General features: G+C 40.2%; 1 protein-coding gene across 5 annotated transcripts in view; it reads right to left on the bottom strand.

Annotated features, from left to right (window-relative positions):
* The window catches only part of LOC145445178 (uncharacterized), a 72,929-nt gene extending 59,970 nt beyond the window's left edge, over nt 1–12,959 (bottom strand). For all 5 annotated transcript variants that reach the window (XM_080323320.1, XM_080323322.1, XM_080323323.1 and 2 more), the window contains exons 1-10: nt 12,619–12,959; nt 7,778–7,933; nt 4,455–4,651; nt 3,201–3,384; nt 2,186–2,353; nt 2,007–2,126; nt 1,842–1,942; nt 1,663–1,773; nt 1,421–1,589; nt 1,069–1,238 (exon numbers count right to left, since the gene is read on the bottom strand). In XM_080323320.1, the coding sequence (XP_080179446.1) occupies nt 1,069–1,238; nt 1,421–1,589; nt 1,663–1,773; nt 1,842–1,942; nt 2,007–2,126; nt 2,186–2,353; nt 3,201–3,384; nt 4,455–4,651; nt 7,778–7,933; nt 12,619–12,868 (1,626 nt within the window). In that variant the 5' untranslated portion in view covers nt 12,869–12,959. The remainder of the gene's footprint in view (nt 1–1,068; nt 1,239–1,420; nt 1,590–1,662; nt 1,774–1,841; nt 1,943–2,006; nt 2,127–2,185; nt 2,354–3,200; nt 3,385–4,454; nt 4,652–7,777; nt 7,934–12,618) is intronic.
* Between the last annotated feature and the right edge of the window lie 6,740 nt (nt 12,960–19,699).

Here is a 19,699-nt window from a genome sequence, read left to right as displayed (position 1 = left end):
TAACTGAAAACTGAACAGTGAACATGATGACTTGGACTCAGACTCGAGTCAAAACTCTATGGCTCGAACTCTACCCTCTACAAGCTGACTTGACTCGGTGGTGAATGGAAAATGACTCGACTTGACTCGAGTCTAAACTATAAAAATGAAATTGACGTTAGACTCGGAACCTTGCGACTTGGTTACAACCCTGGTCACAACGTGCAATGAAATAGACACGGTCTAAAAATACCATATCATATTTAATGTGGTGTAGAACCGAAGATATCATCTTTGTGGCCGCGTAAAAGGTACATATTTGAACTTTACACAACATCATGTTGCTGTGACGTCATAACAGGGTTGTAACCAAGTCACAAGGTTCCGAGTCGCAAGTCAATCTCACTTTTATAGTTTTGACTCGAGTCAAGTCGAGTCATTTTCAATTCACCACCGAGTGAAGTCCGAGTCCAAGTCATTGAGTAGACAGTCGAGTCCGAGTCATCGTGTTTTGACTCGAGTCCGAGTCCAAGTTATTGTAATGACTGTTCAGTTTCGAGTTAATGTCATGTGAAACCCACTTTTCACAACTCTGCTCGGTGATATCGAAGACTTCTGATTCACAATTTACTCATTTTCCTCACTTTTAACAGTTTCTGATAGCATTTTCAAGTACCAGTACTGATAGACAAAATAATATTAGTGTGATAACTTTACTATTCTTCGAAATTACAATGAAATGTCTGTCTTGGTATACCCAGTCTCGAGTCCGAGTCATGCGCAATGACACGAGCACAAGTCTAGTCAATACACAAATTGACTCGATTGGAGTCATTTTTCATTTTGTAGAAAATGACTCAAGTCACCAAAAAATCGCGACTCGGGTCTCGAGTCATAACAACCCTGCGTCATAATGAGTGATATTTGACTCGAAGCCTAATACTCGATTAAAAATCGAATCACACAGCTCTAATTAGGAGTGAGTAAACTGCTGCATGCTAGGTTGAATGTCAATGATTTTTTTTCAATACCAAATATTGCACACGGGACATTAAAATCTTGCCTAGTAGAATTGTTTACTAGACATACCTCCTTGTTCATTGTCTCGAAACACTCGGTTCCAACGCACGATGATACTTGTCTGTATTCTATTATATACCCAAGTATCGGTCCATTTGTGACCTTAGGACGTTCCCATGACAGTGACAAGTAATCCCCGCCATTCTGGACAACCTTGAAATTCTCGACCGGATGCGGCACTAGAAATATATTCGATATTGTAGATGAGTCATATGTCAATAAACTATGGGCGTGGCGAGATTACAAGTAACAATAGCATCTCCTGAAATCGGATTCGAGAAGCTTTTGCCTGAAGGCAGTGAGATGAGTTTGAAAATTCAAATAGCATAGTATTGGAATGTATAACTTCGAGTGAGCTTACATTCACTTCCCGTGGATTTCCAGCACATCCGTATTGGATTCTCCACGAGTCCATCAGATATCTTTAGTCTGAGTCGCAAAACGTAGAATGTGTCCGGTTTTAAACCAGTGGCAACATACGACGTATGATCTTTTTCCAATGTTCGGTACTCCAGTGAAAAGTCATCCGACTATGTAAAATTAGCATTATTTCCACGTATTACATAACCTTGAGAACGATGGATTCATGGCTTCTAAACCTACATTGATAGAATCCACTTTGTCCTCGTAGTTTTCAAATTCGTTGTAGTAATCATTCAAGCCCTCCTGTGTTTCGTAAGTGAAATTATCTGCTTCCGACCACGACACAATTATCTAAGATAAAATATATACTTGTGATATTATCATTGTCCATTTTACAATAGTGCCAACGGTACCAATACCTGATCCACACTTGAGGAATCCTTGGGTCTTATTTGCCAATTGATCTGAATAGAGTTACCGTCTATTTTTCTGCAGCTGAAGTATTCGATGTGTAACGATGCTGGAATTGAGCAAAATGAGGTTAGACGCGTCTTATTACCTCGCGTTTACGAAAATCAAAATACGTTTGCATGTATTTATCCCGTCGCCAATAAATCCTTCGTTGCAAATACACAGAAAGCTTCCGGCGATGTTCTGACAAGATGCTTGTTGATGGCACGGATTGTCTTCACATTCGTTTACATCTGTAATTCGCGAGGTTGACCAAATTTGTTCACAATACGATCTAGATTCCTTTAGAAACCTTCGCATGTCGGAGCGTCAAAGTCGTAGTCAAGATTACTGGTGCACGTGATTAATTCTCGTCCGATTAACTGGTATCCATCATTGCATCGAAACTCAATTCGCGAGCCGATTTCGAGATCTGATGTCATGATAAAGCCATTCTCCAATACCGGCTCGGGGCACGTTTCTGCAATGATAATTATCTTGCGTTTTTTTTTATTCCTTCTAACAATGTTTTAATTGTATATGTTGGGGTCCTTCCAGCTGAACTGTGTAGTCCCAATACAAAGTATCCATGAAAAGTTTTAGATGAGACCAGAGCCGATGAACGCATGGTATTTCTTGAACTCTGGCCCTTGAACGGTCGTATCATCGGTTGAGAAGGTCGGAAATAGTCGGAAATATATCAAATTGTAGAATAATCGACACGATTGCAGGCAATGAAAGTGTCTGGTGATATAGCATCTAGGAATCATTCGTTATAATATATAAACAACTTTTCTAACCGATAAAATATTATGTTCGGTGCCCTATGATGCGCCCGGGCATTGGCCACATCATTACACTAAATGTCATACGATCAGAGGTATCACGTGCGTAGGGCTACGCCGGAAACCTTAATCTGAAGAGCTGCGTCAAAACAGCAAAACAGCAAAGAAGAGCTGATTTTATCCGATAATATTTGAGGGGCAAGAGCTTCTTTTACGTGGCCGGGCGCCTGTCGGCAGGTGCAGCGTTCGAAATTGCCACTGGATTGATACACATGTCAATCGGAATTACCTTAATTTTATTCAGAAGCCCACATTTAGTATCATCTACGATTGATGGATTGAAAAAGAGCTACATGCGGTTTCGTGAATTAGTACTGTTGTAGAGTGACCATTTTCATGATAATATTGTTATTCATCAGTCCTGGGTGGACCGAATGTCAAAGCAAATGTCATAATTAAGCAGATCTCTAGGTATCTTATCTGTGTGAAGATAATGTGAAATGAGCAGTTTGTACTAATGATTTCAGATATCCTGTAACGTACTTAAACACGTGACTCCGTCGCCTCGGTATCCGTCCGGGCATTCTCCGCAACGATACCCACTGAGAGGGGCAGGAACATCGAAACATTGCACTCCCTCGAAACAATTGTTTTCGCGCGAGCAACCGTCTCTGTCATTCTGGCACATGATTCCGTCGTACGCCTCAGAACATTTGCAACCGGATACCTGTAAAACGAAATTGTTTGTTCGAATTGGCGTATACGCGCTCAGATTCGAATAATCTGACAGCCAGGACTTCACTGCGGTTTTGTGAGAACGCATATTCGGCAGTCAAATCAATCTATGGCAGTGATTCACCACTTTTGCTATGGTAGCGACGCAGATTCCGATTTGAAAGGACTTCGCGGCCACCGCCAAACTTAGTAACCTGATTACTGAAAAATATCCATCACCTTCATTTATGCCTATTCATGGCTTATTTGAAAAGCTGATTACAAAAAAGGTCAGCACTTTCGCCCATAGATACTCCGTACTGACGGCCTATTTGGAAAGCATATCACTAAATAAGAATGCCAGCCCATTCGCGGCCCCCAGAATAAGACAAAAGACTCCATGGCGTCAAAATCCAGATTGAAAACCAAGCGAGATTCGACTGTCCATGATCGAAATGTTGTGAGAATGTCACAATATTATAGCTGAGTGAACGCAGACAGGATTGCAAATTGTGTGATGATAACTATTGTATAAGTATCTTATCACTCAGTTATTTCCACTAAACGTAAAACACTCGATAAGCAGTAAATTACCGCACGATGTTTAATTTTTCGAATGACGTGAACAACAGGTTTGTCGGTTGCCGGCATATTTAAAATACGCGAATTACAAATATAATTGCTATGTGCACAAGGCCTACGATAGGCGTTTAGCGATGCTATCAATACTCGGTCATTTTGTGCGAAATGATGATTATATGTAATAGAAATGTAATATTGTGGTCACAACAAGAAATGTTTACCGATGGCAAGCGCAAATTCCCTACGGTTGCGACTTATTTTTAGAGATGTCTGTTTTCATTTCACAGCACTATCCTTCCATTTGAAGCCTTGGTGTTGAGACAAAACAATAGTATAAATAGGCGACGGTATGCATCGTGCGGCTACCAACACCAAAATAATAAATTGATGCAATTTACTGTAAAAATGCTGTCATGTAAGAATAAATATATAGCAAAGATCAAATTCGAAAATTAATCGTTATCCACGGAGGTAGACCGGGTTATGTCTCTATCAACTCACATGTAGCCTTCCCGCGCTCGTAACGCGCGTTTCAAAGTCACAATCCGCGCCGTTCTCACACGCGCAAATTTCCCACTCGGGAGACAAGTAGTCTGTTCCGCCATTGTGGTCGTCCGCTTTGAATTGGATTGACAACAGCGAAGAAAGAACGTCACCAATCGAACCCGATATCGGATTGTACGTGGTAAATGTCCCATCTAAAAACGATCAGGAGGTTTTATATGCGGTTTGCAATGACGAACGAATTAGAGAAAACCAGTCAGCTAGGATAAGCCTCCCTTTGGAAGGGCAATTATAATTTATTGCTGATGCTTTACGCATATCCCGCTTGCCGTCAAATATTGCAATACGCCAGGTAGACGGAATTATGTATTGTTTGGGAGTTGGGTAATATGCTTTTATTCGGGGCCTACCATAAGTATCGTAGGCCCCGTTTTATTCAAGCTACAGTTTTTATTCACGACTTGCAGGCCAGCGACTGAAGCACTCTCGGCCATGAACTAGTTCTACAATATATGTGCTCTACAGATCCTTTTCGAAGCTAGCCGTAGTTGTAAAAATCATCGAATGGGTGAGATCTTGCCACCCAATCGTTTTCGGTAAATAGATACTCCTGTTGTGAAAGTTTATCATGATAAAACACGATATTTGCAATAAAAAAACGATTCCATGTGAAATTTCTGCAAATATTCGAACTTTAGAGCCTCTTGACATTTATTCATACGACCGTTTCCTAATTACATGTAATGAGATGTTGTGCTTGCTTCGCATCGATATGTTTTTACGTTACTACACTTGAGAAACATCGCGTAGTTCAACTTACAATCTAGCACAAGGTTCGTTATTTACTAATACATGCAAAGAATGAAGACTCGACATATGGCAAACAGTAGCTAATAGAATCGGATTTCGAATCACTTTTTGAAACATTCAGATACATTTTACAATGTAAATGGTTGCTCGAAACTGGTTATTTGCAGAATATTTCGAGTATTTCACCCTGAAGAATGAAGTAGAATTAAGAGAGTTTAATCACGGGTTTTATTTCTTGAGATATATTCCATAAAAAGCTACCCACGTTGATTATCATGGGGTTTCGGGTCGTGGTCCATTACGCTTCAAACAATTTGTCCGTAGCACGCGACAAGTCGCGAATAGTGCAATTGAATTATCACGATAAAAATGTAAACTATAGTAAGATGACTTGAATTTGAAATTGAAGATTTGTGACGTTATCGAGGCACGAAATTGAAGTTCGCTACATGGGATTCAACGTGAGCGCCATATTTTCTGTATAAACTGAAATAATGTTATAATACAGATACCGTATTTGCCCTATTACAGAAAACCACTACTGTAAAGGAATAACTAATGAGCACATATCATCAGCAGGAATAAATTTTAGGATTTTGAAAAGAGGGTGGCGAACCCCTAAACCCCCTGGATATGTCATTGTCTTGTCCTCAGAAAGACTTGTCTCAGCGCACACCAGAAAATGATTCTACCAGATATAATATTTACAAACAAGTTGCAGAAATATTTTTAAAGACTATGCTAATCAAGTTCCAATTTAGAAATTTAACAGAGAGCCATATCCTATCACTAAAAGAGCTAAATGTGCCTCTTGAGCCATAGCTTCACGGCCCCTGTTATAATGTATGTTCACATATAGGCGTGCGTAGCCAGGGAGAGACCAAAGGCGTGTTATTCGTACCGAATGGATTCTGTCATTAATTATAACTTGGGGGACGACGTTATATACTGGTTTTGGAAACGAAACTAAACCGCGATTAACGAAATTCTTTTCTATTTCTTAGCGATACACTCAACCTTTCACATACCCAAAATGACACGCGAAATAATATAATACAATATATATTGTATAATGTATATATATATACTATGTGTGTGTGCACTGTGCAACTATACATAAAGGCCTATGTACAATTGTACTTACATGCCAACGCATGCCATCAGCAGCGCCGTAACTGCCGCACCCCAAACCCCCCAATTGGGGGGGCCCGAGCTCGAAGGGGGCGATTTCAAGTTGCCAAGTGTCTTGATTATTGGGTACTCTTCCCACAAGAAAAAATACGCAAGATTTATAGAAATGGGCATATCAGCGTTGGCCATTACCTCGCCACGACGCACCAAGACATATAAAGTTTTAGACCATGTAACATGCGACTCCAAGAAGTGTGCCAGAACGATCGGCAGCGAGAAAACCTTGGCCGAAAAGGACTGCCGTTATGCTGACCGAAAACTTCGTTATATACAAAATACATGTAGGTTTATTAGTCCATAGGCGCCTAAATGACTGTCGTCTAAATGTTCCTGTCTTGGCAATCTGAACCTCACAAGACAAATACCACCCCACAGGGAAAAATTATATACCAGTGAAGAAATTGAAGAAATACCAATTTGAAATCGTGTGATCTTTTAGTTTAGTAGCCTACGTTTGGGCGATTGTATATTTTTGATATAGCAGACAGGAGATCACGAAATAACATCATGTAACGAAGTCATACCAACGTGTCCACCCGCCCGAAGATGTTCAATTATTATTTACGGGCTCTACATTTTCCAAGACAACACCTGACTCAGCTCCTCTACCGGTTAATCTGATTACGTGAGCAACTGAGCATAGAGGACAAGAAATTGACAGCAATATATATGCAAGTCCCGATCTTATTTACCAATTTTATCATGAATTATCGAAAATTTTCGCGCTTCGCGCTGGCTTACTATAAGCAGTACATCTATAATTCCGTCGCAAAAGTAAACAACGTGATGGCGGGTCGGTTTGTCACCCTATGGGAGCCCAAGACTCCAGTTTTTTTGGGCCTGACGAAGTGCTGTTTCGTTCGTGCCAACGGGTATACAATACACCCGGAGATGTTTATTTATTATTGATTACGTGAGCAGAGAAAGGATAAAAATTGATAGCAATATATATGCAATTCCCGATCATATTGCCCGATTCAGTGATGAATTATAGAAATTTTTGCGCGCTTCGCGCGTTTAGGGAATAAAAGCTGACTCACTAAACGGACACTCAACGGACACTCAATATAGATGATAAGCAGCGGTAAACAGCGTACAGCCTGAGGGGGGTCTGGGGGGCTTCGCTCCCCAGAAGTTCGGTTTATCACCCTATGGGGGGCCCAGGACCAACGTTTTGGGGGGGCTGGCGAAGTGCTGTTACGGCCCTGGCCATCAGTGACGGCGTGAAAACTTGATATCAACAATGACGGTAGTACTAAAGGCTAATGAATCCACCGATTTCCGGGTAGTTTCGGGGTTATGCAGACGTAATTTATTACCTGCAGTGACAGAACCAATATCCGACGGGCTGGCGAGTGAAATAATAACTTCATCTCCATCAGGATCAACCGCCAGCAGCCTCGTTTCAACTCTTTCGCCGACTCTCACTTGAATCTTGAGCGGTTTCGCGAACGATGGCGGCTGGTTTGCATCCACTAAAGAGAAGAAAATGTAATGAGCCTATAATCTCGTCGCAGAACTACTTGCCGTTGAGTACAGTTTCGTCACTAAAAACCACTGCGTTACATTCGCTCGCTAGAGAAGCATGGCGCATATGCTACAATGAGAGTCGGTGTATAGGGTAAACCAGTTCAAACGTACGCTACGAAAATAGCAATTTACATACGTCCTAAATCATGTCTTCGGGTGCAGAGTGCTGTAAAGTAGACCTACTCTAACGAAGGAGGCTCTGCTTACCTGAGCAAGCCGATGCGTTTGAGCTAGCAAGTAGCAATACTAGTAATAGGCAGCTTCTGTACTTTACGTCTATGGATGGCGAATTTGAATCACAGTCGATTCGAATCGCATCTCAAAACTTTGGTCGAATCGAATTACTACTTTTCAATATATTTTTATTGGCCGGAATTTTCAGCGGGGACATAGTCAATAGAAACGCTCCTCATTATGTTCCGAGTAGCTAGCATCTCGGCAACAACATTATAGAATGAATGAGCAATTGAGCAAAGCATGATTCCTGAATAAGGTCGCTGCAGAGCAGACTTGGACAACTAGATACCGGTAATTCTAGTTGTCTAATTTCACCAAATTAGAGCGAAATACCAGTAGGCTAATCTAATTCTAATCTCATTTGTCAAATGTTTCCATGCTCCAATTCTAATTCTAATCTAATTTGTGAAATGTTCATATGTTCTAATTCGAATTCGAATCTAATTTATGAAATGTTTATTATACTCCAATTTTAGTTCTAATCTAATTTATTGTTTTCCTGAGACAAAATAGGCCACATAGGTGAGCAACCACGTTTTTAAAACTTTACCTTAGTACAAGACCGTGCTCACTAACATGGGCGGTGGGCATGGTTACCACAAAAAAGCAATATTTTAATAAAAAAAAGTACAAATACAAACAGAAATATCATAATCATAAACTGCATTTTATTTTGAATTGAACTATGAGCTGCGCACGATACCGACAATGCTTTTCAGCGACTAATGAACCGATATTGGGGCTAGCCAGACATGTTACTAGCTTAAACACTATCTCATACTAAAGATTGATCTTGTGGGAAAGCCCTAGGCCGTTTTCTAATCGTCTCGGTCTTGGCAGCAGTGTCTGGGCCATTGCACGTCAAAGCAATGTGCTCATATCAGCTGACTATCCATCGCCGGAATGATGTTGCCATCGCCGAAGCCGTTTCAGCTAGAGAGGAATAATGATGTTGGGCACAGGCGAATAGCTTATTTTGAAACAACAACAATAATTTGATTCTGAAATCAATTTCAGCATCTAAAAATCCTTTACTTCGCGCTCTTCCGAAATCACAAATCAGATCGCCGGCCGCATCTGGCCCGCGTGTTGGTTCTTATGCTTATATAGCTGCACTATGATTTGATATGAACCGAACTTGATTTTTGCTGTATTCATTTCTCATTCACAATTCCATTCAATTTCCAATCGAGAATTCAGTAATTCTAATTCTAATTCTAATCTAGCAACAATAGCGGCATTTTTAAGAGTTCAGCAAAAAGTGATCGTAATCAGTGTTTCAAAACTTTTCCCGCTCTCAGCGGTCTAGCTAATGCTGACAATTGCGTGGTCAGAAAGGTTTTGAAACGTCAAATTGCATTGATTGACAAATTTGGATTGGGATTTCGCTTTGTAATAGTCGAATGACTCCTGCCGAAAGAGGCGGATGGGTAGCGGGATAGATCCCCGTAAATTACTGACTGTCAAAACAGCATACCGAAGACGGTCGTGGTCTGTCAATTCAGTGAAACCAATTTCAATAAACGTGATAACAACAGCCGACGCTAACGTAGCCCGTCACTCAAAGCCGGTACTCCCGCGGGCTTGACGTGCGATTTTAGCTAACGTCTCGTATTGCGAAAAAGATAATTTTCGATGATTCACTCGCAAATGCGCTGCTAGCGTTAGAACCGCGTATCAATGTCATAATTTCAAGTGCGGGTGGTGGTAACTCTATCGCGACCATAACTTGCAATTACCTATATCTACGAATAAATATCGCATTAAAAGCCGCATTATGTAATGAAATCCAGCAGCTAATAAATAGTTACAGAGCTAAACGTCCTAGCATACAGCAGAACCGAACTGGCGAGCAAGGACTTGTATGAAAACATGTAATATGTGACGTTCAATAGCGAGGACAACGTAACTCATATTTTGGTAATGTAGTTGTGAGTCCGCTGTATTGGTAGCATTGGCTTGAAAACAACATTTTCCGTTAAAGTTGAGTATTTGGTCAGTGATATTATGCAATATTAACATGTGAAACGTCTCGAAGTATTGGTAAAAACAACCGAACAATTTTACTACTCAGCTTGCGCCATTGTCGTTTACCTCACGAATAGGATCTACTATAATTCAGCAATAGTAACGCTTGTTCTACAGTTGTTAATATGCGTATTGCAAAACGCACAATTCGCGTATGAGCGTAGAAGTTGTCATCCTCTGGATTTGGTAGTGGATTTACGTTCTGCGGAACAGGCCTTGGTTACGTTTTGAATCGCCGGCTACCTATGACATGATTTATGGTGCGTTAACGCGTGGCCCATTGAGTGATTTCATAATGTGACATTTAGCTGAACTTCAACCCATCAAAGCCCGTCCGTCCGTTTTATGCTGCCTGCGATTTGTATGAACTGAGCACAATAAATTATGAGATATAAGCCTGGTTTATTGCGACGTTCACGCCGACGTGACACGATCAAAATCACTACGTATATTCAGGAAATACTACTGGCACTTAATAGACATTTTCCATGAACTTCGAATTTGGAATCGTATTTAATGAAACGCAGCGCGCTCTGAACTGTTAGGTCTCTAAATAAGTACGGGCCTCGATTCATTTACACAGGATTCTATTGTACATGTTTCAACAGATACCATACAAGACCACATGGCAAACAATCTCTCTCAAGAACCGCTCTCTCACATCTCGATATTTCCTTCACTCTAGAAAATCGAAGCAAATCAACAGGAAAATGAGTTTGTTTAAATAAATATAAACAATCGATATCGGGGTTAGCTAGACAGGGTACGTGCTGGAAAACTATCTCATCGTACCAGACTGGTAAACAGCAACAAAATGACCTTGAAAATATGCGCCGTCGGTTTGATATAAATGAGTGCTGATAATCCATTTCCAAAAAGATAGGTGGTGGCGAATGTAATATTAACGGGTAACGCTTTCAACGACCCCTTGAGGTATTATCGCTATTCGTAACACATATGACAGCAAAATTGACAAACGGACTTTTTAGTAAACATCCAGCCTCGTCTTTTCAATGTAGCAGCTCAACTTAAATATCCTGGAATAGAGGTTATGTATGAGAAAATGGATACCGTATTAAGGTTTCAATCCCTTTATTGGGACAGATTAGCAAAAAAACGCGAAATTTTATTTCAAACTACTGTTCACTAATTTGCTGAGACTGACAAACATTTTGAAGTACAACCTGATTGACCTTAATACTCCAACTTTACATTTTTTTCCACGAACTCCAACAAACCATCCCGAAAGGACAATTTTTTCATCAGTAGGATATTAAGAATTTGGCAATTAAAATGAGTTTGCACTGAAGGATATTTAATCTCTGCCTTTACTTTTAGCAGTTATGAAGCGAAACTGCCTGGTGATTTTTCTAATTTAGAAAATTACAAATTAGGCTATCAATCATTTTGCAAATTTGAGGGCTTCGCGGACCTCCGGTTCAGAACCGCCGAATTAGAACGAAATGCCGGTAACCTAATTCGAATGTATTTTTGTTAATGTTTCTTCGCTCTAATTCAAATTCTAATGTAATTTGTGAAATGTTTCTATGCTATAATCTTAATTCTAATCTATTTTCTGATTTTCCTGACATTGCTGCAGGAGAATTGTATAGTGCGAAATGAGCCAAGCTTGGCGTAACCTACAGACATTTGCCATTGTCATGCTTACGAGAATGATCATTGCTTTGATATAAACCGAAGTGGATTCAATTTCCAAGTTTTCGCGAGTTCCGTAATTCTAATTCTAGTCTAATTCGAAAAAAAACTGTGTAGTTATATTTCAAATTATAATCCGACGTGAAAAAATGCATAGCTATAATTCTAATTCTAGTCTAGTCTCGGAAAGTTAAAAAGTTTCTAGTTGTCCAAGTTTGCATCGTACAGCTTGATCTTACGGGGAAGCGCCAAGTCGTTTTATAAGCGACTATGTATTGGCAGTGTCTGGGCCATTGCACGTCAAGGGAATATGCCCAGCCCATTCATATCAGCAAATTTCATGGAATGCTATTACCATCGCCGTGTCAGCTAGAGGGGAATGTTGGGCACGGGAGAATAGCTTATTTTGAACATCAATAACAAAAACATTTTAAAACTGAAATCAAATTCAGCATTTCAAAGTGTTTAACTAAGCCTTCTTCCAAAATCTCAATTCTGGTCGCGTGTGGATGAACCCTGCACTAGTCTAATGGTTCGCTGGGGGCTCGGAACTATTAGCGTTGTATGGGAAATTCTAATGGCAGCGGCGTGAAACCTTACTGTATGAGTACATGTATTCATGCTAAAACTTCATCATCATCCGCGAATTTTCACATTACATTTCAAATGTATTCGTTGCCTAGAACAATCGCCGAAACATAAGTAGCACCTTGTCGCTTGTATCGAGGAGATGCCAGCGAAGACTCGAAGAGGCCGGTGATACTTTCCAGGAAATCCTGTAGCATTCCACTGTCTTCCAGGTCACTGAATCTTTGTCCCTTATCATCTCGAAACTCATCTGTATCCAATAAACCAAATTGTGCAGCGGGCAAGCGATGCGTTTCTTGCGTTGCATCGCAGGCCAATGCTGCAAAGTACAACACAAGCCATATCGCGGCTTCACCACCACCTTCGCGCATGATGCGGTGTCTCTTTATCGCTGTATTAGTCCTCGTTCACCTTATTCGTAACGAAAACCTATAAACGAATTTAGTACAGTAAAATTGTATCAACAACACACTACAATATAGATAGAATTATGGTCGCGAATAGCTAGTAGCCTACTATCTTCCGGAAAATTCTGAAATGGCATCACGCCTAAGGCAGGCTTTCGTAATCATATATAACGAGCACAACACTATTTTCGTAACATAAGCTATGAGCGCATGGAATGTGATGCACAGACAGCAGATATCACTATTTGTTAACACAAGCGCCGGCGTCAATTAGTGTGGATTTGTCGCGAACGATGATAAAATTGGGCCCCGTTCTTTTGCTTTGCGCAACACCAAATACCTTCTACGAAATTGACTGGGAGGCTTGACTTATTAAGCGACTGAAGGACGGAAGCTTTCAAAAGGTTTTGTCTGTTCATAAGTTAAACATTGTACTGATTCTTGAATAACGGGATCACCAGTGCACTTGTACGCCTGCAGTATTACGAAACACTTCAAGATATATACTCTTCCTTCTCGTGTACTGTACTGTAATGTCCAGTGGAGGCCTCTATTGACCCTCACGTCAGGCTCAATATGTAATTATTAAGTTAATTGCACCATACTACACTACAAGCACACCTCAAGTAAGGTCACAAACATAGTTTCAACTGTATTTCCTTATTCCTATTCTAGCCAATTCTCAGATAATAACGACCGCAGCACAATTAGCCTTGTCGAGCGCTTTAATATTCTCCGCTGTGTGATATGTACACAATACACATGAACACCATCTTCAACATTCTCGTCGCACCGTTGCATCTGAATCTCATAGAACGGCACCACAATCATAAGCTAAATATGTTTCCTAGCAAAATGTCCTTGAATTTGACAATTAGAAAATCACTTCCAATCTGAAGCCTCTGGTATACACGAAAGTGCCAGTGGTTATGACGCCCTGCCTTGGATTCTCTTGGTATTCCTTCTACATATTTGATGAGAACGCCCAACACTAAGAAAAGATTTTTTTATTCTCTCCTGTGAATTCTCACATTATGAAACTTTGGTTAATGCGTTGTCATATGATGACATAAAGGTTCGTGTCGCCGTAGGCAAACTCCTTAGGCTCAGGCTAAGAGTTTATCTTCCGGATAATGTGATCCCGGACCTTTGTACATTGACAGAGAGATAGTCTAGGGTTGCTATACGTCCTCTTGTCCTCTTTTTTGACATTGTTGAAAGTGTCCTCGAAGGACGCCCAACTGTCCTCTATTTTTGAGATTTTGTCCCCTTTTTTGAGAATTTTGGTTAAATATAGGTCAAAATTTGACTGAGATACAGTAAATCAGCACTGAAGTAACGCTCCGGCGGTATTTCGGGAGCTGAGCCGGAAAGCTGACCTTTTTTTAGTCAACCAACGGATAATGTGGAAGAAAAACTGTAATTCGGGGTTTGAGCCGGAAAGTTGACCTTTTTTTAGTCAACCGATCACGAAATGGGAAAAATTACTATTTTTTCATGATTTTCCTCAGGAATTGCAAGATTGAAAATTTTGAAAAAGTGTCCTCTTTTCAGATTTCCAAAGTATGGTAACCCTGAGACAGGCGAAGATTTTTGTGACTATTAAAAATACGTTTTTCAACTGCTTCAATATTACGGCGAATTTATCGCCTCCGTGCGACTAGTGAATACACCAAGTACACATATACAATTACATTATACATGCATAACTCAACAGTCAAGATCAAGTCCAAAAATTTCCGTAATTTGTGGCATCGACAGAGAGATGTTTCTGATGTTTCTGTAACTATCAGAATGATTGCTAAATTGACAGTATGTACAGTTACACCATCAAACATAAATAACAAGGATTTTGGATCGGAAAGTTCATTTCGCATTGAAAATAGTATTTGCAACTCGAGAAATATTAAGTCCATCGACATGTCCACAGGGAACTTGGATTTCAAATTTTGGCGGCAAGAAAGTGTCAATTATGCCTGGTAAGATAAAAAAAATGGCAAAATCTGACCTACGACTCGCACAGATTTCTTTTTACAGCGGCTCATAGGCCGCGACTTTTCTGCAAGGTGCAAGCCGAGTTATTCATCGACGTAGGCTCATCGGATTACAATCGGCATACGTGACTCATAAAAGAATCCGGAACATACTATCTTTATAGCTGCCGACGGAGTATTATAACACGATTGTTACAACGTCCGGAGGCAAAATATTTCTCGCGATTGTAGATACTTTTGGTTACTGCCTGAATTCCGCCGCTTACTTTCTTGTTATGTAGTATCGTAACACGTGTCAAGCATGACACAGGCTTAACTATACTGATTATAATCAAAACTAAGTGAGATATGGCTGAATGAAGGTAAGTTGATGGATCCCCGCAAACTGCTTGGTCCGTTACGAACGGTCCTGATGCAAATTCATACAAACATACAATTCCTTCGATACTAAATAACAACTAATTCTGAGATTACAGATTGATGCAGTGTCTTGTGTCTCGGGCATTTTATCTACATGCTGCAATTGTTCCAACACGTCCTCTGTTATGAGTAGAGGAACAGTTTTCGCTGTCACCATAACGGCCCGGGAAATTTGAACAATACAGAAGAGCGAACTGACGATGCTACAAGCCTTAATAACCCAGTCATAATAATTATTATTATCGGTGATATTTTGTGGAGATATTGCGACAATCTATTTGGTCATTGTAGGCCAGGTTCTTCCCGCTCTTGCAGAAGATATTGCAAACGTTATTTAATAGCGCTAACCTACATCAATATTCCTCAAATGCTACTTAAGAATGAGAAGTGATGATGCCGGCAAATGTGCGACTTGTCGTTGTATCCGGAGTTTGTGAACGACTGGTGATATGATCGTTGTCATTCCATTGGATGTTTTGCATGGCCTATTGTATAATGTATATTCGCGGTTATTTGGGGTTGCTTACACGTCGGGATTTTCTGAAAGTATTGGCAAATTAAATGTGGTTTTCTATATTTCAATTGACACGACGAGTTAGTTCAGTGGTTCCCAACGTGGGCGATATCGCCCCCCCCCCCTCCCCCAGGGGGAGATTTACCGGCCTAGGGGAGCGAAAATAACGAAGGGAGCGATAGGGGGCTATATAAAACGGCTATATAAAACGGCTATATAAAACGGCTATATAAAACGCTATATAAAACTATATAAAACGGCTATATAAAACGGCTATATTGGATTCAAGTCGGAGAAATGACCTGATGATGAGAAATGATATAATTTCGAGGTCGAGCCCGGAAAGTTGACCTTTTTTTAGTCAACTCGCCGGTGATTACGGTTTGTATGCCCATTTTTCGGTTCCCAATATTTGCTATTTGTTTTCCTATGGCAAACGAAGAACTCTCGATGCGGTAGCAATCTTCGCTGTGAATGATTTAAATATTACGGGGGCCGATTGGATTACCATTGTCTTGAAGCGAAATTATTAATCAAAATAGCAAGCCCTTTACGCATGCCTCACGAGTGATCGTGTACTTGGACAACTGCCCCGCGTACATCTGGATAGCCCTGTGTTAGCGGAGCAAAAGAAAGTATAATTTACAATGTTATCACTTCGCGGTTAAAAAACTCGGAAGCAAAGCCATTTCGATTTGAAATCCTATCGCGACAGGTTCGAGGCGAGATTTGAAAGTAGTGCTTAAAAACGCTGCACACCAATTCCAACCTACAATGGCATTGCTATAAGAGAAGAAGTTTTGGATTTATTTAATTGTTAGATTGTCTGAAAAAATCGAGGCGCAACGAATTTGACTCAATTCAAACCAGTAAAAACGAAGTTATTGGTGTTGAAAATTTGAGATTTCAAATCATAGTATTTACGGTTGGTAGACCAGTATTACATAATTAAAGAATTTGCCACCGAAAATACTATTTTTTCCAAATCCAAAATTTTGTACTCCAATAACTTTGTTTGTACAGGTTGGGATTGAGCCAAATTTGTTGTTTGTAGGGTTGCATTTAAAACAAAAATCAAGTTAAAACAAATGTGTTTAAAACAAGGCCCTAAATTAAAACATGTTTTTTATTGTTTTTTATGTTTTTTTATAGCCATGACGTCATGAATATTCAATCGTGACGTCATAGTGGATTGACATTGACAATTGAAATATAGGGTAAAAACAGCTCCTTTGACGAAATATATGTACTATTGCTGTTGAACCGACTATTTTGAGGGTTCCCATATCCCATATCGATATACATCGGCTACATCGTGTGGTAATTGTCCGTAGGCTCATACAACATATTTTTTGTAAAGTATTTACACAATTATGGCATAATTTTACAACTTGAAAAAAAAAAAAATTTTGTGAAAAGGCCTTTTTGAAAACATTGTTTAAATTACAGTGGTTCTCAACCGCCGGTCCGCGACGACTTACCTGCTGGTCCGCCAGGTATATTCCAATTTTATACCCTAATTTCCAAAAGCAATGTTGAATGTTGCTTGTCAATTGATAAAATACATAAAACATCAAGTTTTAAACTGTATGATTCAGAGCTTCCTGAGGTAACATTAGGTCTGGAAACATATTTGATTTGAGTTGAGGTTCAAGCCGAGTCATTTGATGACATGCGAGCGACAAGTACGACATGATGACTCGTTAATTCGCGTAATTTGTACGATCATTCGTTTTCTATTCGTTAATTTGATTCAGGTTCGTAACTGCAGCAGCCCAACCCCCCAATTGGAGGGGGCCGAGCGTGAAGGTGGCCCAAAATTATTTTGTGAATGAACGTAAATTATACAGTTTTTGTTGAAACGTAATCCAATTCGTTTTAATTATTTTCATGCTTTACGCGATTTGGTGATACAAGATATTTTCAATATCGGGTTCCATTCCCCTAACAAACAAGCATGATTTATAGAAACAGGCATGCGACGAAGTATTTATTGCAACAGGCCCGCCCGAATATATTTAATTATAATTAATTTAATTAATAATTATTTGCCCTAAATTTTCCAGGACTACACTTCACTCAGATTTATCGGAATATCTGTTAATTCTGAGAGGATAAAATACTAATATCGCGATAATATATATGCAATTACCAATATTATTGACCGATTCAGTTAAGAATTATATAAAATTTCAGCGTCTTGCACGTTTAGGCTACATATACTCTTTGCCTACACTAATTAGAATGAATGTGCTGGTGAAAACATCCATGCAACTGTGGGGCCTGGGGGCCCAAGACCTAGGTTTTTTGGGAGGATGGGCTGACGAAGTGCTTTTTCGGCCCTGATTTTGTGAATGGCCAGGTATAGCTGTTGTCAGGTGTTTTCGTGCCGCGCATTCTTTTCGTAGTAGCCAGAATAACCTACGCCTGGTGGTTGACAATGATCAAGGTAGCACGCCAAGGTGTTTGACGCCGAAACGCAAGTTGTTCTCTCGATATTGTCGAAGAGGGGAATATTATTCCAGTAGGTGTGGTCGGTTAAATCCACGGCTTCTGGCGCGAAAGACTGTAAACGACTCTCGGTGGTAGCATACGTCTATCTGGGCAAGGCAATTTTACCTCGATTCAGTAGAGTAACGTAATTTTCCATGTATAATCCGCAAAATTTTCATGATTTTTTGCCCTAAAATCGGGGGAGTGCGTATTATACATGGGAACAACACGCTTGAAAAAATCTCCCTCGATAAAAAACTTGGAATCACACCTTTCTTCATGTTTGTTTCCAATCGCGCATCACTTTCAGCCATTGTGCCCAGTAATCCGTATTATCAGTGTAACGCGCTACCAATTGGCAAAAAGCGTGTTGCCAATTAACGAGAGTCGTCTGCCCAGCACGCAATCTCCTGCTGAGTTGGTTTGCCGTTTGCACGCGAGCGAAATTTGGTCATTCATTGATTGCTGAACGCGCGCGCGGCAATCCTCGCTAATTCATCGACAGGCCATGTGCGCAAAATATAATCGCTTGCGTAATCACTAATCAGTCGCACCTCCAACAGGCGTGGTGTGCACGACATAACCGTTAACCTGAGCAATCGCATCTGACCTCGTGCGCAAGATGTCGCGTCGCCGGCCTCGCAGGCTTTGGCTGCTTACTATCGTATAGAGCAGTGGTCGGGAACCTATGGCTCGCGAGCCATATATGGCTCTTTTGGATATAAGATATGGCTCTTTGACATATTTTTAATTTAGTACCTAATTTTATCGATGTTGCAGCAACTTGTTGGTAAATTTTCTTAGCGGCCAGAATAACTATTATCGTGGCAGCATAAACATGTATTTTAGAGGTCAAGACTGGCGTATCTAGGGTTAAGGGCTCGGACCCATTTACAAAATCCTCAAATTCAAGTTGCTGTAGCGACAGCGACCAATATCCCTCGCGAATACGATGTACCCGGCATCGCGCGCTGCGTATTCTTGTATTGCACCATAAATTGGTTGATCAAAGTTAGTATCAGACATGCGGACGCCTATGTATGACAATCTAATTTTCAAATACACATTGTCTTCCTAACCTACGCCGAGAAATGAACTGCCTTGGAAGTAACATTCCAATTACAAATCCAAATTACAAACAACGCTTCGCTATCCTCGTTCTTCGTTGATAAGTAGCTTTCTAGTGCTGTCCAAAAAATGTAGGCGTGTATGTTACTGCCGAATTGAGCTGTCGATCCATATTTAGATTTTCGGAATCAATGATATAGTTATATTAGATTAATATTAATTATTATATATCCTGAGCTATTTACGATGAATTGCTCTATCACAGTATGATTTGTAGCCTACCAGTTTTTACAAATAAAATATGGG

This window comes from Botryllus schlosseri, chromosome 8 (assembly GCF_051294905.1).
Source record: "Botryllus schlosseri isolate E-star chromosome 8, Bs_hap1, whole genome shotgun sequence".
NCBI lineage: Eukaryota > Metazoa > Chordata > Ascidiacea > Stolidobranchia > Styelidae > Botryllus > Botryllus schlosseri.
The sequence above is the reverse complement of the archived record's forward strand: the minus strand, read 5'-3'. Positions and strand labels throughout refer to the sequence as shown.